Source organism: Ictalurus punctatus, chromosome 29 (genome assembly GCF_001660625.3).
Source record: "Ictalurus punctatus breed USDA103 chromosome 29, Coco_2.0, whole genome shotgun sequence".
NCBI lineage: Eukaryota > Metazoa > Chordata > Actinopteri > Siluriformes > Ictaluridae > Ictalurus > Ictalurus punctatus.
Window position 1 is genome coordinate 11,528,137 of NC_030444.2, and position 25,377 is coordinate 11,553,513.

The following is a 25,377-nucleotide window of genomic DNA, read 5'->3' on the forward strand; positions in this document are numbered from 1 at the left end:
CATACTTTACCAAGCTCAAAACTTAAGGATATTACTTATAGTAAAAGACTTTCTTTGAACATTTTTGATAAATAATAAAATTAATATATTTTGCTTTGTAGGAATCTGTTGGAGTGAGCCCAGCTGACCTCATGTTGAGACAAACCAAGGTCTGATTATGCCTTTCAAAATACATATCCTGGTTGTAGGGAAGTTTAACTTTGCTAAATGATAATATAAACTTTCAACAGTATCGACGATGTTTTGGATGCACTGGGTCTGTCCATCCTTCCAATTACACAGATTTTAAATGTACAAAGCATACGTTTATGCATATATGACTTAATATATATAAATGAATTCAGGCAATTTCTGAAATCGTTTAACAAAGACATATAGTTTCTACAGCATTTTCTAGATTCTACAAGGCTATAGCTATCTAAAGCAATAACTATAGCACTGCTAACATGTACCACACAATAAAATGGATGGAATGGTTTAGTCCCTATTCTTTTAATCACCACTGATTCACTGGAGTAGAGATTTTTCACATTGGACAAAAGCAATACATTTATTATCTTCTATTGTCACTCTAATGACTTCTGGAGAAGTAGAGAATGTGGAACATAGTAGTGTAGCAAAAGCTCTATGGCGCTCTATATAGGCCTCTGTGGTGTGTTGCTTGGTCAGGAGTTTTCACAATAGGAATCACAGACCCTTTGGTCCTGGACAGGTATAAATGCAAGGGTTAAACAAGGCAGGATGTCAGTTCACTAGTTGGAACTAAGCGAGTGATCATGGGCAAGGTAAGCACCAAAGACATTGGTATAATATAAAATATACCATTTTTACATAATAAAAGTCACTGAGGACTGCATTGCTACACAACTAACTTTGAAACAAATGTTTTTTTTGTTTTTTTAACCCAAACAGGTTATCTTCTATGAGGACAGGAACTTCATGGGGCGCTCCTATGAGTGCACCGGTGATTGTTCCGATATGCACTCTTACATGAGCCGCTGCCACTCCTGCAGGGTGGAGAGCGGCTGCTGGATGGTCTACGACCGCACCAACTTCATGGGAAACCAGTATTTCATGAGGAGGGGCGAGTACGCTGACTACATGAGCATGTGGGGCTGGGGCAACAACTGCATCAGGTCCTGCCGCATGATCCCCATGGTATGGTATTGGATGTAATGTTCTTTTTAGGATATATATATCCCAGTAGATGTTTTTGCCCTAAAATGACAGTGTTTGTCCTCTTCCCAAACAGCACAGAGGATCCTACAGAATGAGGATCTATGAGAGGGACAACTTCATGGGTCAGATGTATGAGATGTCGGACGACTGCGATTCCTTCATGGATCGTTACCACTGGTCCAACGGCTGCATGTCCTGCCATGTGATGGACGGCCACTGGCTCATGTACGAGCAGCCCCACTACAGAGGCAGGATGTGGTACTTCAGGCCTGGAGAGTACAGGAACTTCAGAGACTACGGTGGCATGAGGTTCATGAGCATGAGGCGCATCATGGATTCCTGGTATTAAAAGCAATCAGGTTTATTGTTGTAGCCTTTGCAAATTTAAATAAAACTTTGAACAACAAACTGAATCTGTGTTTTAATCCTTTTTTTCGGAAGTAAATGGTTAAACTTTTCTACTTTGCACTAAATATTTTGAAACTGCAGGGGGAATTTTGAGAATTTTGAATGTGAGAATTTTGAATGTGTTTACAGCTGGATTCTGGCAAACAGCCAAAAATGATGAGAAGTTGGGTTCTGGCTAAAATTGAGCTTTTATGCTTCTAATGCACATAGCTTTCTATGATTTAAGAAAACATAAATATATTTTCTTAAAACAACATGGAAATATTTTATTCACTTTCAACTTCCTAAGTTTGCCTTGGCTGTCTGCCTGCAAAGACTACATTTGGTAAAGAGACAGTTTATGAAACATGGTGGTAAAAATAGACAGTCTGCCTAAAGATGTTTAAAACCTTGCTTGCTGATCTAGAACTATTCCCAATGACCACATATTGATATATATGACATATATGACCACTAATTAAAAAAAAAAAGAAAAGAAAAAGTTACAGCTACAATGGGTGAAATAAGTATTGGATGCATCAACATTTTTTTCAGTAAATATATTTCCAATGAGAATATTCACATAAACATATTGATGGAAATGGATACAGACGTATTTCAAAACTTCTGAATCCTCCAGTAAGCACCACTGTGGCCATTATTAGCAAGTGGAAGCAACATCACTCATCAACCGGCCACGCACAGGGGCTCCTCGCAAGATTTTTGACTAGGGAGTCAGAAGAATAGTCAGAAGAGTAGCCCAAGAGTCAAGGACCACTCTGAAAGAGCTCCAGAAACACTTGGAGGCAGAGAGGCTGGGCTACCATCGTCACAGAGAGGCTGGGCGGCTGTGGCTCAGTTGGTAGAGAGGGTTGTCCACTAATCATAGGGTTGGCAGTTTGATTCCTGACCCGCATGACTACACATGTCGAAGTCTCCTTGGGCAAGACACTGAACACCCAAGTTGCTCCCAATGGCAAGTTAGCACCTTACATGGCAGCTCTGCTACCCTTGGTGTGTGAGTCTGTGTGTGAATGGGTGAATGAGACACAGGGTAAAGCGCTTTGGATAAAAGTGCTATATAAGTGTGCCATTTACCATTTAGATAACAATTGGCAATGCACTCCACTGCTCACGCTCATCCAGCATGACTCCATTACTAAAGAAAAGGCATGTTGAAGCTCATTTAAAGTTTTCTACAACTCATTTAGACAAGCCTATGAAATACTAGGAGAGTGTAGTCCGGTCAGACGAGAGCAAAATTTAACTTTTTGGCTGTCATACTACACACCATGTTTGGAGAAGAAATGGCACTGCACATCACCCTAAAAACACTACACCAACAGTGAAGTCTGGGGGTGGAAGCATCATGGTGTGGGGCTGTTTTCCATCGCATGGTACTGGCAGACTTCATATAATTGAAGGAACGATGAATGGAGCCCTTTACCAGAAGATTCTTGAGAAGAATCTGCAGACATATACCAGGATGTTGAAGATGAGACGTGGGTGGAGCTTCCAGCAGGACAATGATCCAAAGCATACAGCAAAGGAAACTCTCAATTGGTTTCAGAGGAAAAAAATCAAGGCATTAGAATGGCCCAGTCAATCACCTGACTCGAATCCAATTGAACAAGATTTAAAGACAATTTGTTTAGAAGAATGGACCAAAATCAGACCTGAATACTGCGGCCCATTCATTTCTTCATGTAGGAAGCGTCTTGAAGCTGTCATTACAGACAAAGACTTCTCTACTAAGTATTAAATAAATTTCAGTTAATGTGTTCAGTACTTTTTTCCTGTGTCATTCCGCTTTATTATACATAACTGCATTTATGGACTTAAACGTTTGGATTCCTTTATGTCTGTGGATTTCCTGAGTTAATTTGAAAGTCTGGTGAAAGTTTTATGTGAATATTCAATACTTATTTCCCCGACTGTATATACTCCTAAGAATGCAAGCTATATACAGATTTTTATTAAAAGCCATGTCAGTTTCTGTCGTAAAATTGGCAGCTCATGTAAGAATATTAATAATTCTTATTTGTACATTGGATGACTGAATGTCCTGCCTGACCTTATGACTTTAGTCCTGCCCAACTCAAACTGTCCAGACAAAAAAAAAAAAAAAGTTAAGAAATAATAGACATATAATAACGTCAATTCTTTTCAATACAGAATTTTAACTAGCATAATGTATTAGAGCAATCATAATAATTACTAGTCATTTTTGCAGTCTGGCACACAAGGAAAATACATTTCAACATAGAATTCATGGAACTGTAAGCAATTTTAATAAAGTACTGCTTACAGAGAGGCATTCATAATTTGGAACTATATATAAGTGCCCAATTCTAATATTAAATAGTATAAGATTGAAAAAAAAAAAGGTTTTCCGATACTGAATAAATAAATGGTGTGACGTGTTGAGGGGGGGATACAAAACTTTACTACTGAATATTAATTAAAAATAGAAAACAACAACAAAACAAAAAATAAACAATTATAAATAATTGAGTTCTTGTGTAGCATTTAAAAAAAAAAAACACACACATCTGAAGCCTCCAGAATTCCACAGTCGAATCCAGTCCTGACATTACATCACCCCCAGCCTCCTGATTATTAACTACACCTGTTACCTATTTAGCTGTTTTAGTTCAGTGTATTTAACCAGTCACCTTCAGTCTTTGTGAAGTCTTGACATTCTCATATGTGTGAGGTTGAGTGTTGTTTTTGCTGCGTTGATTTTTATTTCTGTACTTCATTTGTGTTTCATTTCCCCGTATTGTTCTGGATATTTGATCCACTGACCCCTGCCTGCTTACTGTTCACAATTTTGTTTGTTAATTGAAATGTTCAAATAAAGTTCATGCTTACATACGTCTGCTTCTGCTTTCATGACAATCTGTAGTCCGGCTTCTATTTTCATCTTTTGGGACATACACTACCAGTCAAAATTTTGGTCAGAATATCTGCTTATAGAAGGATTTTCTTAATTCTTACTATTATCTACTACAATAATAATAATAATAATAATAATAATAATCACTGAAATAACATGGAATTAATCACTGACAAAGAAGGATTTAAAAATGAAAGAATGAAAATAGAAAAAAATTAGAAAAAAAATATGCATGTCATATTTCATTAATTTATATTTGTCTAAGAAACAAATTTTTAAATTTAGAACAAATAAAAAAACATTCTACATCTTTTGTCATTTTACATACATCAGGAAATAATTAGGTTGATTATTAACTTCCATTTACATACAATACGTGCCAAACATAGCAATAATTAAAGAAATTATTTTAAATATCAAGTCTCAGTCTGAAAAAAAATCAAATAAAATGATAGAGTGTAGTGAAAAAATGATCACCCAGCACAAATTAATGCCTAGATGCCTGGATGATATCACTTCTAAGAAAAGTAACAAATCAAAATGGCTGTTGTATGTGTTGAGATTGAAAGAAAACTAAAAAGGTATAATGTGGTATTTTTCTAAAAGAAAATTCTAAAGACTTCTGGAGACCATGTCACATGGAAATGTAGCTAAAGCTTTTCAGCTACTGATTGGCTTCTGTGCCATGTTGCTTGGTCAGGAGTTTGCATAATGGGAGGCACATAGCATGTGATCCTGACCAGGTATAAAAGCGAGGTTTACACCAGGCAGGTTGTCAGTTCACCAGCTGGAAACTAAACAGTTGTCATGACAATGGGAAAAGTAAGTATTTGTTTTATGTAAAATAATAATAATAATAATAATAATAATAATAATAATAATAATAATAATAATAAAATACTGGTAGGTTAATTGTGATATTAAATAATTCTGAAACTTTTTACTCTTGCCCCAACAGGTTATCTTCTATGAGGACAGGAACTTCATGGGGCGCTCCTATGAGTGCACCGGTGATTGTTCCGATATGCACTCTTACATGAGCCGCTGCCACTCCTGCAGGGTGGAGAGCGGCTGCTGGATGGTCTACGACCGCACCAACTTCATGGGAAACCAGTATTTCATGAGGAGGGGCGAGTACGCTGACTACATGAACATGTGGGGCTGGGGCAACAACTGCATCAGGTCCTGCCGCATGATCCCCATGGTATGCTATTGGATCTTTCATATAGTTTCAGAAAATATGTGTCCTAATGTTATTTACCTCCTAAAATTGACATTTGAATGACATTGTCTTCTTCTCAAACAGCACAGAGGATCCTACAGAATGAGGATCTATGAGAGGGACAACTTCATGGGTCAGATGTATGAGATGTCGGACGACTGCGATTCCTTCATGGATCGTTACCACTGGTCCAGCGGCTGCATGTCCTGCCATGTGATGGACGGCCACTGGCTCATGTACGAGCAGCCCCACTACAGAGGCAGGATGTGGTACTTCAGGCCTGGAGAGTACAGGAACTTCAGAGACTACGGTGGCATGAGGTTCATGAGCATGAGGCGCATCATGGATTCCTGGTATTAAAAAAATAAGAACTTTTTTGATGTGACAACCAGCAAACTTTGAATAAAATGTACAATCATTACTAGTGGTTATAGTGGTTATATTGTTCCTTCTCAAATAAATGAATTAAACACAAGTACCCTTAAACACAAATGGGTACTGACAGAGATGATCAATAGATGGGTGAAAAATTTAAGGAAAACCAATTTATGCTGTAGGGGGACACTTCTTGTTTTGCTGGCATGCTTTGGCTCCACTTGTCCCCTTAAAGGGAAATCACTGCAAATCAATACAAAGTTCTCATCACCTTGATAGGATAATGAAACACTTCTATCATGATGGGTATTGTCACGTCCCGGGACGTAAGGGAATTGAGTACGGAAGCAGGTGCAGGTGAAGACGTATTTATTTAAGAGCAGGCAGACAAATCCAAATCATAATCCAAAAAACGTAATCAAGACAGGCATAGGCTCGGGCGATCGGCAAACAGGCATAAACGGGGCAAAGCAGGAATCAAAGTCGCGGTCACAGGAAACAGGGTCAAAAACACAAAACAAGAAACATGAACTAGTACTATAAACTGTGAGTGGAAAAACCAGCATGGACTAATGAACTAATCTAAAGTTTAAACTAACTAAATCTATCAAGGTAACTTGATGACGCTTGAAGCGCTGGCAGCTGAAAACAATAAAGCCACACCCCTGAACCACAACCAATGACAGAACAGGGAGGAGACAGAGCAGAAACAAAACAAATGCACGTGTCCACAGTAAACAATGTCACAGTTGTCAACATCTGAAGAGCATGCGCTCGCTGAGCACTTGTGCACGTAGCTCGTGCATGCACGCGCCCTCTCATCTTTCCAAGCGTGCTGCCAGAAGGCGAGATTGTGACAGATATCATCTCTTCCAGTGTGACCCCATCCACAGGGCACAAGGGCTCACACATGGAAGAGCAGTGTTAATCCCTGTAGTATAGTTCCAGAGGCTTGTAGAATCTGTGCCAAGACATATTGAAGCTGTTCTGGCAGCTTGTGATGTCACAACACCTTACGAAGACAAATTATGTTGGCTTCTTTAATCTGTTGTCTGTCTGTTTTGTTCACTTTTCCCAAAATTCTTTGGTTGTCCATCTGGGGGAACCCTTAAAGGTTCTATGTAGAACCCTACCAGAGAATTTTTCTCAGAAGGTTTCAACCTTTTCTTGGAGACTCCTTTGGCTAAAATTATGCATGTATGAACTAACCGCCCAAATTTGCTCCGCTATAGATGTCTATCTAGCTAGTTCCATAAGAAGAAGCAGAGTTAGCTACCAAAAACATTTTAATAGCGTTGACTGTATGAATAACATGGCGAGCGGTGTTGGTACAAGTGTGGAATTTATTAGCAAAACATTAAGAAATATCGTAGCCAATGGTCCAATACCAAAAGGCCAAACAATCAACAGAATCAACTGAAAAACAATCCAGTAACGAAACCAGAAAACCAGAGTTTTCAAATACAAGACTACCTGAACTGCCATTAAATGAAAACATTCACAAGGATGAAAATGAAAACCAGAAGCATAAATGCCTTGAGTAATTGAGGAAGTAATATGAAACTAGTGACCCCTTTAAGAGCATTGGTATTTAGGTTATGGGGACCTCTGGTGGTATGGAGTCACATTTTGCACTTCATGTTTTGGTTATAAAAGTATTTAAGTTGATGCCATGTTTTTTCTTGATGTCTAAAGTGAATCCTTAAATGATACTGCCTTTTTCAGATTAATTTGAAGTGCAAGTATTATATTTGCCAAATTAAAATAGACAAAATATTTTGGTAGGATTAAATTTGCATGAATTTACATTCTATTTATATATATATATATATATATATATATATATATATATATATATATATATATATATATATATATATATATACGCACACATACGCACACGCACACACACATATATATGTGTGTGGGTGTGTGTGTGTATATATATATATATATATATATATATATATATATATATATATTTTTTTTTTTTTTGGACATATTTTCTGGCTGTATTATGTATTGTACCCATATGGCTGATAGAAACTAATTAAAAATTACACACACACTAATGCTATTTCATACATATTTCAACATCATTTTTACACTGTGCTTTAAAAATAAAATAAAAAGACTCAAATACTGATTTTGTGATTACTGAACAATTTTATTCAAAAACTTTCAGTGAAAAAGTTTTTTTTAATACCAGGAGTCCATGATGCGCCTCATGCTCATGAACCTCATGCCACCGTAGTCTCTGAAGTTCCTGTACTCTCCAGGCCTGAAGTACCACATCCTGCCTCTGTAGTGGGGCTGCTCGTACATGAGCCAGTGGCCGTCCATCACATGGCAGGACATGCAGCCGCTGGACCAGTGGTAACGATCCATGAAGGAATCGCAGTCGTCCGACATCTCATACATCTGACCCATGAAGTTGTCCCTCTCGTAGATCCTCATTCTGTAGGATCCTCTGTGCTGTTTGAGAAGAAGACAATGTCATTCAAATGTCAATTTTAGGAGGTAAATAACATTAGGACACATATTTTCTGAAACTATATTAACGATCCAATACCATACCATGGGGATCATGCGGCAGGACCTGATGCAGTTGTTTCCCCAGCCCCACATGTTCATGTAGTCAGCGTACTCGCCCCTCCTCATGAAATACTGGTTTCCCATGAAATTGGTGCGGTCGTAGACCATCCAGCAGCCGCTCTCCACCCTGCAGGAGTGGCAGCGGCTCATGTAAGAGTGCATATCGGAACAATCACCGGTGCACTCATAGGAGCGCCCCATGAAGTTCCTGTCCTCATAGAAGATAACCTGTTAGGAGGATGAGTTTCAAAATGAGCTATGCAAATTTGTTAACAAAAATAAGATTTTTTTTTTATATTATTGGCATCATTTTACATTACACATTTGGTTTACGTTTTGTTGGTTACCTTTCCCATGGTCATGATGGTTGGTTTGGTTTGTCCAGGCTGTTTTCAGCTGGTGAACTGCCATCCTGCCTGGTTTAACCCTTGCATTTATACCTGACAAGGACTAAAGACTATATGCCTGCTATTGTGAAAAAAGACTGACTAAGCAACACAGCACAGTGTCCCATGGAGAGCTGAAAGCTGCCCAGTCTCCAGAAGTCTTTAGAATGTTTCACAATGGCACTTGTTTTTCTAATCCTATAGGCATTTTTATCTTATATACAGTACCTTCCTGAGCAATTTACATATTTTGATAATTTTATTGAATAATAACTTGCCCTCGGCTATTGACAGTAAAACTACCCAACCCTGTCTGAGCTATGTATGGGTGATTAGGTTTCTATGTGTATTTAAAAAAGATCTATTTGTTCCATTCATTTCATGTTTTAAAACAGATTTTTTGATAGTAAATATTACCCTAGATGTCACCTAAAAAATCTAGTATAGTAGTAAAGTCGCCTCATTTTACAACATACATTGTCAAAAACAGCTTCACAGAATTCCAGATGTAGATTTAGATTTCTAGTGAGCAAGCCAGGGGCAACAGTGACAATGGAAAAACTCCATGAAATAATAAGCAGAAGAAACCTTCAGAGAAACCAGACTCGAAAGCAAACCCATCCTCTCCTGGTTGTCACCGGATAAGCGGAATATAAATCATTACAGTATACAGGAGAAGAAGAGTAAATACAAAAAGTACCTATGGTGTTGAAAGGATGTTCAGATTATTGTGAAAGAGGTCCTGTGATAAACAGAAAATATAATTTAGTGGTGTTTTATTCCTTACATTATGAGCATAGAGCTGGATTTCTCCCAGCCAAAATTAAGACAGACTTTTGTTAACCAATCTATTGTTCCCACAGTCTTCCATGGGGGTGTAGATTCTTCTTGTGACCAATAAGTGCACTACAGTACTACGTGGACCAGACAGTGGCTGGAACTGTCCATCGGAAAATAAAAATAGCTGATCCAGACACTCTGACCTTCCAGTTTACAAAGAGCATCACCTCCTCATGAGCATTACTTAGAGATGTACCCTTCCAGGAGGTCTGAATGGAAAAACGTTGCTCTTTAACGTTTCTTCGTTTAAGCCCGAATTGGACTGCCCCTACTATTTTATCATTCATCACTGGATCTTAGTCATTGATCATTTATATTAAAAACGAGACATAGTGTGTAATAAGTAGGTAAGATCACTAGCAAAGTGGCAATTATGACCTCACAGCCCACTAGGGTAGGTTGGGAATAAGCACCCTCCCGTCATTGGGAGCAGAACACCGAGCCAGAAATGGTGGTAAGCTTCATAGACATTGTAGACGTTTATTTTTACCCAGGTCTAATAGGAGAGTGTGCTGAAAAGTCCATAACCCTGGGGTCACCTGGTGTAGGCTCCTTTAGATTCCATAGTTTCCAAGAACTCCATTATTGCCTCCAGGAACCCTTCTCTGCTGTCATCTTTCAAAAACCACGATACCGCTACCATCTGAGAGAACTATGATCATCAAATGGCCTCTGAAAACCCTACTCTGCAGTACTTATTTTTGATAGTCCGACCAACATCTGTCTCAAGACCTGTGGCTTTGATTATTGTACTTCTCATTGCCTGTGGGGGGAAACCATCCTTCAGTTCAAAGACTTAGCTAATAAGGTCAGAAACATGATTCGTACAAATTGTACTTCATCCCATGTCTTCGGCAAGGATCTTTTGGAGTGTTTCCTTGGTAGGTTCACCTTCACATCCATATGGCCCTGTCATGAGTCACAGCTTCTAAAATATGTCAAATTCGCTGCCTCTGGCTCTGTCAGAATCTCTTTATACTGTAGTTTTGATAATTAGTCCAGTTCTTCAACTGGCTCTGTAACTACGGTTGTTTCTATCATTGTTTTTGGGTCTCTTCTCTAGCTCCTAGCTTAACCTCTTTTCCTGCTCCACTCTCAGTCCCTGTTTCCCTGCTCTTCATTCGCCCTCTGTCTCTGTTCCTTCTTTTTTTTTGTCTTGGCATCTGCCTGGCTTGGTTATGGTCTCTGACCCTGTGTTTCCCTCAGTCACTGTTAGGTCATCTTCTATCTTTGTTCTGGTTCCTATTGTTGGCTCTGTCTCAGCCTCTAATCCTGTTTCACTTTCAGCTCAGCGTCTGATCCTTTTCCAGTATGAAGCTAAGACTTTGGTTATTCCAAATCATCAGCATTACACTGCCAGTCTTCCACAGTGTTCATGAGAATGGATTTAACTTTAATAACTATGTTCTGTATGTTAGCATTCTGTCTGTAGCCATAGGTCCTGACAGTTCTTTACGGAATAACAACATTATAGAGACTACACACCTATGTTCAACCATCTCTGGCTCCAGGTTCTTACGTACAATAGGAGGTAATTATATTCATATTTATTCTAAGAATTGGTCTAAGGAACTTTGTTTGTTACCAGAACAAGTACCAAAAAAACAAAACAAAACGGAAAGAGTACCTAAAAACCGTGTAATAGAGCAGTGCATCTCAATTCTACCTCTATGGCTTCAGATTAATACGAGAAAATGGTACAGGACAAACAGTATTGGTTCCCCAGTATTAGAACTGCAACTGACTGACTTACAGAACTTATTTGTTAACTTAAAGGGTTAATTGGCAAATAATTTTTGACCCCTTACTGAGCCCTTGAGCAAAGCTGCTTGGATTGACTTCTTTATTTTTTTCATAAGCTCTTCAGGGAGTAAATCTTTCTTTCCAAATTAATTAATGGAATGTTCTGCTATGCGTGGTTTAAATCATTTCAACATTTTGTCACTTAGAAAGATGTATTTTCGTGTGGGAATGTGGGAAGACAGAAATTATACACTTCACTGAATTTATGGATTTTATTCAAAATGTGCTTGTCACTTTTGCTTGGTTTGCTTTTAATACCAGGAATCCATGATGCGCCTCATGCTCATGAACCTCATGCCACCGTAGTCTCTGAAGTTCCTGTACTCTCCAGGCCTGAAGTACCACATCCTGCCTCTGTAGTGGGGCTGCTCGTACATGAGCCAGTGGCCGTCCATCACATGGCAGGACATGCAGCCGCTGGACCAGTGGTAACGATCCATGAAGGAATCGCAGTCGTCCGACATCTCATACATCTGACCCATGAAGTTGTCCCTCTCATAGATCCTCATTCTGTAGGATCCTCTGTGCTGTTTGGGAAGAGGACAATGTCATTCAAATGTTAATTTTAGGAAGTAAATAACATTAGGACCCGTATTTTCTGAAACTATATTGAATATACAGTAACATACCATGGGGATCATGCGGCAGGACCTGATGCAGTTGTTGCCCCAGCCCCACATGTTCATGTAGTCAGCGTACTCGCCCCTCCTCATGAAATACTGGTTTCCCATGAAGTTGGTGCGGTCGTAGACCATCCAGCAGCCGCTCTCCACCCTGCAGGAGTGGCAGCGGCTCATGTAAGAGTGCATATCGGAACAATCACCGGTGCACTCATAGGAGCGCCCCATGAAGTTCCTGTCCTCGTAGAAGATAACCTGTTTGGACGATGAGAATTACAACAAGTTGTTAAATTTGTCCAAATGCAACCAGTAGCATGACTATTCATTTATTGTTTCCATATAAAATTGATATTTTACATTGAACAAATCCTATGGTGCTTACCTTGCCCATACCCATGTTGATTGGTTTGGTTTGTTCAGGCTGTTTCCAACTGGTGAACTGACATCCTGCCTGCTTTACCTCTTGTATTTATATCTGGCCTGGACTAAAGAATATGTCCTCCATTGTGCAAACTCCTGAGCAAGCAAGTGAGAACATTGAGGCCATACATTGAGAGCTTTTGCTTTTACATTTCATTGTGATTGTCTCCAGAAGACCTTAGAATTGTCTCTTTAGCAATGCAGCTTATCTATACGACTTTTCGCTTGTTTTTATCGTCGTCCTTTAGAAATACTGGAAGTATTAGAAGTATCAGAACCCTATCTGTCCAACTTTAAAAGTATTGGAACCCTAGCTATCTATCCAAACCTAGACGTATTGTCTGCACATTAGTTTCAAATTTCAAACTGATAACTATTTTAAAGTTTCAGACCGGCTTTGTCAAGCCAACATCAAAGTTTGTCTTGATGGACTTTAAATACCTAGTTGCTGTTTCTCATTGAGTGGTTTCAATGACCTGCAGCATTTTATTTATTCATTTATTTTTTGCAGTGTCATAGCAGATATTCTTTCTGTGCAGTACCTTTATTACGGTTTGATGGTCTTTCACAAATTTCTCAAAAACCTTACCATTATGCCTTTCAATTGCTTTCAAATTCATTATTGGCTTTGATTCCAGACAATCTCTGTGCTGGCATATTTCCCTAAATGGGAATAAAGGGGGATAACTTTGAAACTGAAGTTCAGACTCATAAACTTGCCAGCCTAAATTTTGGTACTCAGACTTACTGGAAATTATTAGTGTCATTACCATTATGACTCATTGTAATTATCAAAGAGTGGCATTGCCTTTGGAAAGATATCAGAATGAAAAATTAAGTCCCTACTTACATTTATTTGTGAAGTGATTCTTGATTGACAGTAGTTAATTTCCCGTAATAAGAAATTGTAACTGAATACTACCACAATCTTGAATAGTTTAATCTGCTCCAAGAGCATTTCTTGGTATTAAATACAGCTCAAAATGAGGACATTTTCTTCTCATACAGTCTATGTTATGATTGATTTCACATTCTCAGACTTTAAACCAAAGGACTAATTTGAGCACGGCAACATTTAGCCGTTTCCATAACTTGGTTTTGCATATGATTTTGGAGAAGTATTTGAATGGACTATTTTCAGACAATTTAAATCTGGCAAAAATGACTCTATCAAATGCTACAGGATTTTGAGACAACAGAAAGCACTAAAAAAAAAAAAAAAAAAAAATCATATGACGGAGCATTTCTTTTCACAACCATAAAGTGAATGAGAATTCTCAAAATGAAGGAAATGGTACTAAATTCCTTGAGATACTTGCTGATATAGACAATTCAAAAGCAAAAGAAGACACTCAAGTTATAATTTATCCACAAAATGATATGATTTATGCAATTTGAGAAACTGTCATTGAGGTAAAGAAGAGAGATTTGTCTGTTTTTTGGTTGATAAAGCTAATGATACTTTCAATGAAAGAACAGCTTGCCATAATTGTGTTCATGACAGCTTTATTAAGGAGAGTGCTATTGGCACATTGCACATGACAGACCTCATGAGTATACTGTTTCTGAATCTCTAACATCTCTGAGCCTTGGAATGAAGCTGTATCTGAGACAAGTACAATACTTGAATTTGAAATTGGTGTCTGATGTTGAATATACAGTGGTGCTTGAAGGTGCTTGAAATTTTCTACATTTCTGCACAAATATGACCTGAAACATCATCACATACATTTTCACCCAAGTCCTGAAAGTAGACAAAGAGAACCCAATCTGTCTGATTGTGGATTAGTGGAGTCCAAACTCTTTAGAGATGGGTTTTGTAACATTTTCAAGCCTGATAAGCGTCAACAACTTTATTTTTTCAGAGGTCCTCAGAAATATCCTCTTTTTTCAGAGGTCCTCAGAAATCTCCTTTTTTTTCCAGAGGTCCTCAGAAATCTCCTTTTTTTCAGAGGTCCTCAGAAATCTTTTTTTTCCAGAGGTCCTCAAAAATCTCCTTCGTTCGTGCCATGATACACTTCCACAAACTCACACCTGATTGTCATCATATTGATTGAAAGCAACTGACTCAAATGAACTGCTAATCTTAAAAGTTCACATACTTTTGCCACTCACAGATATAATACTGGATCATTTCCTCAATAAATAAATGACCAAGTATAATATTTTTTGTCTCATATGTTTAATTGGGTCCTCTTTATCTACTTTCAGGACTTGTGTGAAAATGTGATGACATTTAGGCCATATTTATGCAGAAATGTCGAAAATTCGAAAGGGTTCACAATCTTTTAATGCATATTATATGTCAAACTCATTACTAATAGCAATACACTATATCTTATGCAAATGAAGCATATGTGCACCACAGGTTGGTTCCCCTTATACCAAGTACTTGTTAAGTTCAGTAAAGGCAACTGCCCTTACCATGCCCACCATTTAGCTTTATTCTTCTGCTCTGTGGACCTAAAAAGCTTCTAGAAACAGTTCAGACACATGGTCTTTCACAGTCCAAAGCTGTAACACTCATTCTCAGCATGGAGGTCTGGCTGGGGAGGCTGCGATAAATGGAAAACCACACTGTGACATAAACATTCACAGCAGCAAGGTGGATGTCTAGACTGCTTGCTGTATTTGTTAAGGCAGCATAAATCTATTGAAGTGATGATGTGATTAAGGCAAGAGGAACTATTTTGAAGCTCCTAATTGGCTTTTACTGGAATTTACCTGGAGTGTCATGTGGTTTTTTTGTTGTTGTTCTTGTCCTTTTTTTTTTTTTTTTTTTTTTACCTGCAATTTAATAATAATAATAATAATAAAAAAAGAATAAAGATATTGAACTCTACTCTTTGGCTCAGCTCTTGGCCCTTTTAGTCAGATAATCAAACATTTCTGCATTGCTAGTACATTGCAAATGCCTATTTGCATCTGATTAGGAATTTCTTAGTGTTAAAACAAAGAGACAAGTAGTAGGTTCACAATTCTGACAGTAGATTAACTAAGAAAGGAAATAATATATATAGGAGAACAGATATACCTCATTTGTACTGGGTTTGTTCCAAATGTGTTAATACACATTTAACTAATACCTAGAGACCATGATGCACCTCATCCTCATGAATCTCGTGCCACTTATACAACTGACAAACTATAAAATACAAACTATAAAATTGGATGGATCAATAAATAGATTTTTTTCAACTATAAAAAAAATAATAACAATTTTACCCAACTATTATGTAGTGGTGGTTGTGCAGAGATACCATACACTTTATTGCTAGCAATTATTTAAAATGTGCAATCTACTAGTATTACAGTCAACTACAACTGTGTGGCATCAGCATAAAAATTTAAAGAGATATTGAAACACCAAGCAGCACAAGCAGTAGAAGACATGTTATCCCTAAAACAGAGAACGTTTGTTAGATAAATAAAATAAACAACAAAAACCGCCCCTAAAATATTACTGCTAGCAATTTATATTGAGTGTCTCATTAATAAATGTTAAATTTCATACCATGAATACAGCATTTGTAGACATTAATGTGAACTATTAACAAAGATAGTAGCATGTCCTCCATATTATATCAGTACAGTGCAATGGAGCAGCATCAGTAGACAATTTTTGTTTAATAGCTGAACATTCTGGCTTGCGGAAACATAAATCAAACTAATTAAATTAAATTGTTTTAATTAATGGCATATCTTTTCTCAGATCAATAGAGGAAAAAATTCTGGAATCACTCAATGTTGAGGAAAAAATTCTGGAATCTTAATTTCACAAAATAAAAATCACAATTAGTACTTTGTTGCTTCTCCTCAGGCTTTTAGGATGGCCTGAATTCTTTGAGGTATGGGCTTCATTAATAAAAAGAATATTCTCCATCGAGTTGGTTCCAACCTCCTGGAATAGCGGTTGACGGAACAGCTTTGCAGGATGGAGACTTGTCATGGATTAATTTTTAAAATGTCCACCATAAATTTTCAATGCGGATTGAGATCCGGACTGTTTGCTGGACGTGCCATTGAGTTGCTATGCCTTTGCTGAAGAAAAGCTTTAACTCTCTTTGGTCTGAGGTGAGCTGCATTATCATCCTCAAAAATGACTCCATCACTGGAATGAGAAAAGTGTCCAAAATGTCCGTGTACGCTGTGCATTGACTGTTGAGCTTTTCCGCGGTCCTTTACCTGAAATGCCGCCCCATATCATCAGTGAGTGGGGAAATTTGATTGTCTTCTTCAGGCAGTCATCTTTATGTGTTTCATTAGAACGGCACCAGACAAAAGTTCCAGCATCATCACCTTAGCCAATGCAGATTCGTGATTCATCACTGAATATCGCTTTCATCAAATCATCCTCACTCCATGATTGCTTCTCTTTAGCCCACTGGAACCTTGTTTTCTTCTGTTTAGGTGTTAGTGCTGGTTTTCGTTTGGCTTTTCTATACGTAAATCCCATTTCATTCAGCAGATTTCTTACAGTTCTGTCACAAACATTGACTCCTGTTTCTGACCATTTGTTTTGTTGTGCATTTTCATTTATGCTTTGAGTATTCTATCCTGATGCTTTACTGTCTTCCTAGGTCTACCTGTATGTTTTCCTTTTATAACCTTCCCATTTTGTTTATACTTGCACCAGATTTTAGACACAGCTAACTGGGAACAACCAACATTTTTTGCCACTCCATGTTGGATTTCCTTCTTGAAGGAGTTTTATAATCCTTTCCATTGTTACAGTTGACAACTCTCTTATTGGGGCTATGTTTCCTTTCAAAAAGTCCATGGTAAGGGTCTGGAAGCACTCTATTTTAACTGCTGACTAATCTGCATTTTTAGACTTGTGCTGGTATTTGTTTCAGAAATACAAATTACAAGGTAATTCCTTAATTTTTTTTCTCAACTTTGAGAGATTACATAATTTTTTTTCTCAACATTGAGTGATTTTAGAATTTTTTCCTCTACTTGATCTGGGGGAAAAAATGTCATTAATTAAACTAATTTAATTTAATTTGTTTGAGGTAGGTTTCACGAAGTATTTACATACTCGATAATTTGTTAAAAATATAACATAACACATCAATCTTTTAGATAATATCGCAATAACATTTTGTGTAGATTTGTCTGTACACAGAAACTTATTTAAAATTTTGAAGGGCAGTTTAAAAAAAAAAAAAAAATCTAAGATTGAGTGATCAAGATCAACTGAAAAAAAACCCATCTAATTTTACTCGTATATTTTATGCTGCAGGTTTCGAGTGTGCGCACAAAGAGAAATTATACACTTCACTGATTTGCTGGATTTTATTCAAAATGTGTTTATTGGCACTTTAGCTCAGATATACCAGGAATCCATGATGCGCCTCATGCTCATGAACCTCATGCCACCGTAGTCTCTGAAGTTCCTGTACTCTCCAGGCCTGAAGTACCACATCCTGCCTCTGTAGTGGGGCTGCTCGTACATGAGCCAGTGGCCGTCCATCACATTGCAGGACATGCAGCCGCTGGACCAGTGGTAACGATCCATGAAGGAATCGCAGTCGTCCGACATCTCATACATCTGACCCATGAAGTTGTCCCTCTCGTAGATCCTCATTCTGTAGGATCCTCTGTGCTGTTTGAGAAGAAGACAATGTCATTCAAATGTCAATTTTAGGAGGTAAATAACATTAGGACACATATTTTCTGAAACTATATGAAAGATCCAATAGCATACCATGGGGATCATGCGGCAGGACCTGATGCAGTTGTTTCCCCAGCCCCACATGCTCATGTAGTCAGCGTACTCGCCCCTCCTCATGAAATACTGGTTTCCCATGAAGTTGGTGCGGTCGTAGACCATCCAGCAGCCGCTCTCCACCCTGCAGGAGTGGCAGCGGCTCATGTAAGAGTGCATATCGGAACAATCACCGGTGCACTCATAGGAGCGCCCCATGAAGTTCCTGTCCTCGTAGAAGATAACCTGTTTTGGGTAACAAATTTCGTAATAAATTGAGGAACTTTTTTCAACATTCACATTGAAATAATGAAGGTTTTTTTTGTTTTACTTGTGATGTTTACCTTGCCCATGGTTGATTGGTTTGTCAAGCTGTTTCCAACTGGCGAACTGATGTCCTCTTTGCTTTAACTCTTGTATTTATACCTGATCAGGTCTAAAGAATACATGGTTCCTTTTGTTAAAACTCATGAACAAGCAACACAGAACAGTTGGTCCATAGAAAGCTGAAGGTACTTTCCAGAAGACTTTAGAACAGTTCCCATTGGAACTACACATCACCTTTCACTAGCTTTACTCATGACACACTATTGACGTACCATTTCTATTTATGTCACTTTGTTATATTTGAATGACTTCTGTATCCTTACAGAATGACTGTTGCTTTTACATGGTGGACAAATGAGACATTTGACTGCAATATTATTGATGTGTATTATAAAGACATTGTAAAAATCCATGAGGAATTTTTTATTTATTTATTTTTTTTAAAGTTGAGTATATCTGTTCATTTATTTACTATGAAGTCATGTTTAATGTGACAATTTATCGTATAAATCACATGGTAAAACTTCTAGTTGAGTTATCAGTCATTTCTGGAAATCTAATACGGTAATCTACTGTAACTAAGCTAGTTATAAGCTATACAGTATGCTATGTGTTATAAATGATTTGTCAGTGTCTCAAGTAATAACCAAATAGTTTACATATTTCAAGCAGTACAAAAGCAGCTATAAGTATAAAAAGAGTCTGAGAAATGCACCTTTCATTGTTGAAAGTACAACTTTTCAATCAGTCTTTATTTTTAGTTAGCCAACTACACCTAGCCTAGATACAAACAGGAGTCATGCTAGCGTGATCTTTCAGGCGCGTATTTTCATGATAATGACACAGGTGTGAAACAAGACTTCAAATTCTTTTTGTGGACTCTGAGACACTTTACTGGCTGTATTTATTTGAGACTATTTTGTCTGTAATGCATGTAAACGTGATATTTGAGTTGTTTTTTTTATTTGGTCCAGATACACAATTCAGTTGTATTTACGTGGGTAAGTGATATTTCTACCTTGCTAAACTTTAGTTACAAACTAAAATTGATCCAAGGCAGATCAATAAATAGATTTTCTTTATTATATATATATATATATATATTAAAAAATAATAATACATTTTACCGGACTGTTATGTAGTGGTTGTTATTCAGATAGATACATTTCTAACTTTACTGGTTTTTATTTTACACTGTGTAATTTAAAAGTATTACAGCCAACTGCAACTGTGTGTCATCAGCATGAAAATTAAACGAGATGTTGAAACATCAAGCAGCAGAAGACATGTTATGCCCAAAACAGAGAACATTTATTAGATAAAGAATATAAAACAACAAGAACAGCCCACAAAATATTACTGCTAGCAATTTATATTGAATGTCTCATTAATAAATGATCGTCTAAAGATCATAGCGTGAATACAGCATATGTAGATGTTTATGTGAACTATAAACAAAAATAGTAGCATATCCTCCATATTAAATCAGTACAGTGCAATGGAGCAGCATCAGTAGATCCATCCATCCATCTTCTATACCGCTTATCCTACAGGGTCGTGGGGAACCTGGAGCCTATCCCAGGGAGCATTGGGCACAAGGCGGGGTACACGCTGGACAGGGTGCTATTCCATCCCAGGGCACTATCACATACACATTCATACACTATGGACAATTTGGACATGCCAATCAGCATACAATGTATATCTTTGGACTTGGGGAGGAAACTGGAATACCCGTAGTAAACCCCCGCAGCACGGGGAGAACATGCAAACTCCGCACACACAGGGCAGCAGAAGAAATCAAACCCAGAACCCTGGTGGTGTGAGGCAACTGTGCTAGCGTCAGTAGATGTTTATGATAAATATTTCTGAAAATAATGTGTAAATTAACAGAATATATCTAGTATTCCATAATTTGTCACATAGTTAAATGGATAAGCTGTTCTGTATTATTATTATTATTATTATGATTATTATTATTATTATTATTTTGTAATTAATTAAATACACATTTTTTTTTCATATTTCATAGATGTGTACTGGATAATTTGATGAAACTATAATGACATGTACTGCACCATATTTATTGAAAATGTCACTCTGTCTTGTAGGTAATATTCCTATAATATTTTGTGCATTTTTGTCTGTACACAGAACCTTATTTAACATTTTGAAGGGCAGTTTATTTTTTTAATCTAAGAGATAGATTGATCAGTTGATTAAAAAAAAATCATTTTACTCGTATATTTTATGCTGCTGGTTTCGAGTGTGCGCACAAAGAGAAATTATACACTTCACTGATTGGCTGGATTTTATTCAAAATGTGTTTATTGACACTTTAGCTCAGTTATACCAGGAATCCATGATGCGCCTCATGCTCATGAACCTCATGCCACCGTAGTCTCTGAAGTTCCTGTACTCTCCAGGCCTGAAGTACCACATCCTGCCTCTGTAGTGGGGCTGCTCATACATGAGCCAGTGTCCGTCCATCACATGGCAGGACATGCAGCCGTTGGACCAGTGGTAACGATCCATGAAGGAATCGCAGTCGTCCGACATCTCATACATCTGACCCATGAAGTTGTCCCTCTCGTAGATCCTCATTCTGTAGGATCCTCTGTGCTGTTTGGGAAGAGGATAAACACTGTTATTTTAGGGCAAAAACACTTCCTGGGATATAGGTATACTAAAAAAAATTACATGTAATATCATACCATGGGGATCATGCGGCAGGACCTGATGCAGTTGTTTCCCCAGCCCCACATGTTCATGTAGTCAGCGTACTCGCCCCTCCTCATGAAATACTGGTTTCCCATGAAGTTGGTGCGGTCGTAGACCATCCAGCAGCCGCTCTCCACCCTGCAGGAGTGGCAGCGGCTCATGTAAGAGTGCATATCGGAACAATCACCGGTGCACTCATAGGAGCGCCCCATGAAGTTCCTGTCCTCGTAGAAGATAACCTGTTTGGATCATGAGGATCACACTGAGTCAAGCAATTTTGTCCAAGCAAACACAGTAGCATTGTATGTTTACTAATATACTGTTACCTTGCCCATAGTCATGGTGACTGGTTTGGCTTGTTCAAGCTGTTTCCAACTGGTGAACTGACATCCTCTCTGCTTTAACCCTTGTATTTATACCTGACCAGGACTAAAAAAACCTGGCACTCATGTTGTGAAAACTCATGAATAAGCAAACGAGCACAATGGATCCATAGAGAGCTGAAGGGCTTTTGCTATTCCATGTCTTTGCTATTCCTGTCTCCAGAAGACTTTAGAACGGTTCCTATTGTTAATATAACACATCAATACTTGTCAGTCTTTTGGTCTTACAGATGTACTATTTCTATTTTTGTTGCTTTGTTAAATGAGAATGAGCTCTTTTTTTTTTTTATGAAGTCTAGTAATGCTGCGCTCTTTTCTCAATACATGACCTTTATACTGTATAAAGTATGGGGTTATACATGCTTCATAAATAATGTTCATAAGTCTTACATCTTTTCTTAAGCAGTTAAAAAGCAGCACAAATAAAAAAATATATTTAAAAAAGAATCCTTTCGATCATAAAACCCACACATTTCAATGATATATGCATTTGTCTTTATGATTGCTACCTACTATACCAATCTAAGCTAATTTACAAGCACAAGAGAGCTTAGCTTTGTATTAAGGTGCCCTTTTTTATTAATATTGTGCATGAGCAAAATATAAGGCTTTGATTTGTTTTACTAGACATTTTATTGATTAATTCTTAATTATATGTTTTGTGTGTGATATGACATGACCTGGTTTTACATTTCATGACTGATATGAATGTTAATACATGTTATGGATATATAATTTGTTCTTGTATTAAGTTCTTTGAGTAAAACTCGCATATTTATGTCAAAGTGAGGGTTAAAAATGAGACATAAGCTGTTGCTTAAAGTTAAAAGAAAGCACCGTTTTTAGCATTGTGCCTGTAATAATAGTGGATCTTAGTAAACCAAACTAAATGTAGGGACAGTGTACACTTGAACATGCCACTGGGCTGATTGGTTTCAAATCTCACACATCAATATTGTACATTTATTTCTGTCAATGAAAACAGCAAGTGAGCAAGCAGGTAAACATGATTCATGCAGAACCAAATCAGCAGAGTCCTGGTGTTAAACAAAAAATGACACTTGCCTCTGTGTGATTTAACATTTTAATGTAAAAATAGCTTCCGTTCAGTTGGCTACTGACTTGCTGACATCTTTCCAGCATCAAAACTCTGCTGTGGTGCGACTTTTATTTTTAACCATATATATATATATATATATATATATATATATATATATATATATATATATATATATATATATATATATAATATAAAAAAATTATGTGACTTGCTTGAGGTCAGAAGTACTTGGAACCCAAATACTGTTATAAATAACTTTTGTGCATGTTTTGGGGGAGCTTATAACAAACGCCAACCTCCATTTACAGTTGGACAACCACAACTTGCCCCATGAGGCTTAATAGATCAGTGCTATGCAGCTGCTGCCTGTAATTAGCACAATGTTTTAAAAGCAACACAAACTTTTTTTCACCATGCCATGGGGCAGTTTCTCATCATTCATAATCCCACAATCCCTCACACATTTTTATTCATTAATTATACAAAACATTTCTTTAATGCATTTCTGATGGCAATTTTGGTTTCAGTGTTCACGTTCCCTTAGAAGTACCTAATTTATAACAGCCCCCCCCCACACACACACACACACACTTATGCAACTAGATTATTGTATGTTTTTTTCCCCCTATAAAAGTTTCTGATGGTTTTTGACTTTATTTGTATATTTTGCAACTGCGCTTTAAAAGTGAGAAAAGATCTGATATGATTTATCTTAGTGTCATTTTTTTACTTCACAAAAACTTGTAACAGTTGTAACAGTGGGTGTGTAGACTTTTTATACCCACTGTGTTTACAAAATGTATTTAAAATGTGTCCGACCATCTGTTTGTTTTATTAATGTGTAGTAAATGTTGTCGAATGTACGTGTTAAAGATTTCTCAAACTGAAACCTGCTGCCAGCTTGAAATAAAGAATTACACAATAGGTAATGCTGCGGTCATTTTTCAGTGATGTGTATGTTATATATGCTTTATAAAGTTCTTAAGTAATAATTATTGCTGATTTTGTTAAGTTCAGGAAATGACTTTTAAACGAACAATTAGGGAGGAACATCGTGAGTTAGCCAGCTAATGTTTAACATGTCACGCAGCTACTGCAGCTGAGACAAAAGAAATGGTCTGAAAACAAATGTTTTAGTAAATGTTTTAATTTGAAATACATTTTTCAGATTAATTGAATGAATTTTGATGAATGTTTACATTTCATTTTAGCTGCCTAATGAAGTGCACATTTCTTATCAAATTATATTCCATTTCCTGATCTAAGACCAATTAATGTGGTTTAAAAAAAAAAAAAAAGTTAAAACTGTCTTTAGTGTGAGAGAAATTATACAATTCACTGATTTGCTGGATTTTATTCAAAATGTGTTTATTGACAGTTTAGCTCAGTTATACCAGGAGTCCATGATGCGCCTCATGCTCATGAACCTCATGCCACCGTAGTCTCTGAAGTTCCTGTACTCTCCAGGCCTGAAGTACCACATCCTGCCTCTGTAGTGGGGCTGCTCGTACATGAGCCAGTGGCCGTCCATCACATGGCAGGACATGCAGCCATTGGACCAGTGGTAACGATCCATGAAGGAATCGCAGTCGTCCGACATCTCATACATCTGACCCATGAAGTTGTCCCTCTCATAGATCCTCATTCTGTAGGATCCTCTGTGCTGTTTGGGAAGAGGATAAACACTGTCATTTTAGGGCAAAAACACTTCCTGGGATATAGGTATACTAAAAAAAATTACATGTAATATCATACCATGGGGATCATGCGGCAGGACCTGATGCAGTTGTTTCCCCAGCCCCACATGCTCATGTAGTCAGCGTACTCGCCCCTCCTCATGAAATACTGGTTTCCCATGAAGTTGGTGCGGTCGTAGACCATCCAGCAGCCGCTCTCCACCCTGCAGGAGTGGCAGCGGCTCATGTAAGAGTGCATATCGGAACAATCACCGGTGCACTCATAGGAGCGCCCCATGAAGTTCCTGTCCTCGTAGAAGATAACCTGTTTGGATCATGAGGATCACAGTGAGTTAATCCAAATGACTTGGGGGGAGCTTAATCTTGAATACTTACCTTGCCCATAGTCATGATGTCTGGTTTGTTTCCAAATTGTGAACTGACATCCTGCTTGCTTTAACCCCTGCATTTATACCTGGCTAGGACTAAAGGATGGGACGGGACTCCTATTGTAAAAAAAAAAAAAAAAAAAAAAAAACCTGACCAAGCAACACAGCAGAGAGGCCCATAGAGAGCTGAAGACCTTTCATTTTCAGTTGAAAGAGACCTACAGAAATACTTAGAATGGTTTCCACTGGCAGCACAATAGATCTGTATATGTGACAGTTTTGTCGGTCTTTACATGCTATAGACATACTCACTTTCCTTTCAAATGTAAGGTTGGTACTGAGCTATTTTCCTCTCTTTAACACTAATGAGTAGTTTTAAAACACA

At 37.6% G+C, this 25,377-nt stretch overlaps 7 protein-coding genes across 7 annotated transcripts; 2 read left to right on the forward strand and 5 right to left on the reverse strand.

Moving 5' to 3' along the window:
- Positions 1-776: 776 nt before the first annotated feature.
- Positions 777-1,587, forward strand: LOC108260664 (gamma-crystallin M2). Its single transcript, XM_017461098.3, has 3 exons — positions 777-785; positions 913-1,158; positions 1,253-1,587. The coding sequence occupies exons 1-3, from the start codon at positions 777-779 to the stop codon at positions 1,526-1,528; spliced, it is 531 nt and encodes a 176-aa protein (XP_017316587.2). The 3' UTR covers positions 1,529-1,587.
- A 3,628-nt stretch (positions 1,588-5,215) lies between these two features.
- LOC108260663 (gamma-crystallin M2) lies at positions 5,216-6,047 on the forward strand. The gene is made up of 3 exons (XM_017461097.2): positions 5,216-5,287; positions 5,424-5,669; positions 5,772-6,047. Exons 1-3 carry the CDS (start codon positions 5,273-5,275, stop codon positions 6,045-6,047), a joined length of 537 nt encoding a protein of 178 aa, XP_017316586.1. The 5' UTR covers positions 5,216-5,272.
- Positions 6,048-8,261: 2,214 nt separating this feature from the next.
- On the reverse strand, positions 8,262-9,019 carry LOC108260581 (gamma-crystallin M2-like). Its single transcript, XM_017460967.3, has 3 exons — positions 9,005-9,019; positions 8,640-8,885; positions 8,262-8,537 (listed from the first exon to the last, which is right to left on the reverse strand). The coding sequence occupies exons 1-3, from the start codon at positions 9,017-9,019 to the stop codon at positions 8,262-8,264; spliced, it is 537 nt and encodes a 178-aa protein (XP_017316456.1).
- A 2,904-nt stretch (positions 9,020-11,923) lies between these two features.
- On the reverse strand, positions 11,924-12,703 carry LOC108260582 (gamma-crystallin M2-like). Its single transcript, XM_053677357.1, has 3 exons — positions 12,689-12,703; positions 12,316-12,576; positions 11,924-12,213 (listed from the first exon to the last, which is right to left on the reverse strand). The coding sequence occupies exons 1-3, from the start codon at positions 12,701-12,703 to the stop codon at positions 11,938-11,940; spliced, it is 552 nt and encodes a 183-aa protein (XP_053533332.1). The 3' UTR covers positions 11,924-11,937.
- A 5,296-nt stretch (positions 12,704-17,999) lies between these two features.
- LOC108260583 (gamma-crystallin M2-like) lies at positions 18,000-18,789 on the reverse strand. Its single transcript, XM_017460970.3, has 3 exons — positions 18,781-18,789; positions 18,437-18,682; positions 18,000-18,334 (listed from the first exon to the last, which is right to left on the reverse strand). The coding sequence occupies exons 1-3, from the start codon at positions 18,787-18,789 to the stop codon at positions 18,056-18,058; spliced, it is 534 nt and encodes a 177-aa protein (XP_017316459.1). The 3' UTR covers positions 18,000-18,055.
- Positions 18,790-21,076: 2,287 nt separating this feature from the next.
- On the reverse strand, positions 21,077-21,825 carry LOC108260584 (gamma-crystallin M2-like). The gene is made up of 3 exons (XM_017460971.3): positions 21,811-21,825; positions 21,478-21,723; positions 21,077-21,385 (listed from the first exon to the last, which is right to left on the reverse strand). The coding sequence occupies exons 1-3, from the start codon at positions 21,823-21,825 to the stop codon at positions 21,107-21,109; spliced, it is 540 nt and encodes a 179-aa protein (XP_017316460.1). The 3' UTR covers positions 21,077-21,106.
- Positions 21,826-24,198: 2,373 nt separating this feature from the next.
- On the reverse strand, positions 24,199-25,014 carry LOC108260821 (gamma-crystallin M2). Its single transcript, XM_017461427.3, has 3 exons — positions 25,000-25,014; positions 24,683-24,928; positions 24,199-24,590 (listed from the first exon to the last, which is right to left on the reverse strand). Exons 1-3 carry the CDS (start codon positions 25,012-25,014, stop codon positions 24,312-24,314), a joined length of 540 nt encoding a protein of 179 aa, XP_017316916.2. The 3' UTR covers positions 24,199-24,311.
- Between the last annotated feature and the right edge of the window lie 363 nt (positions 25,015-25,377).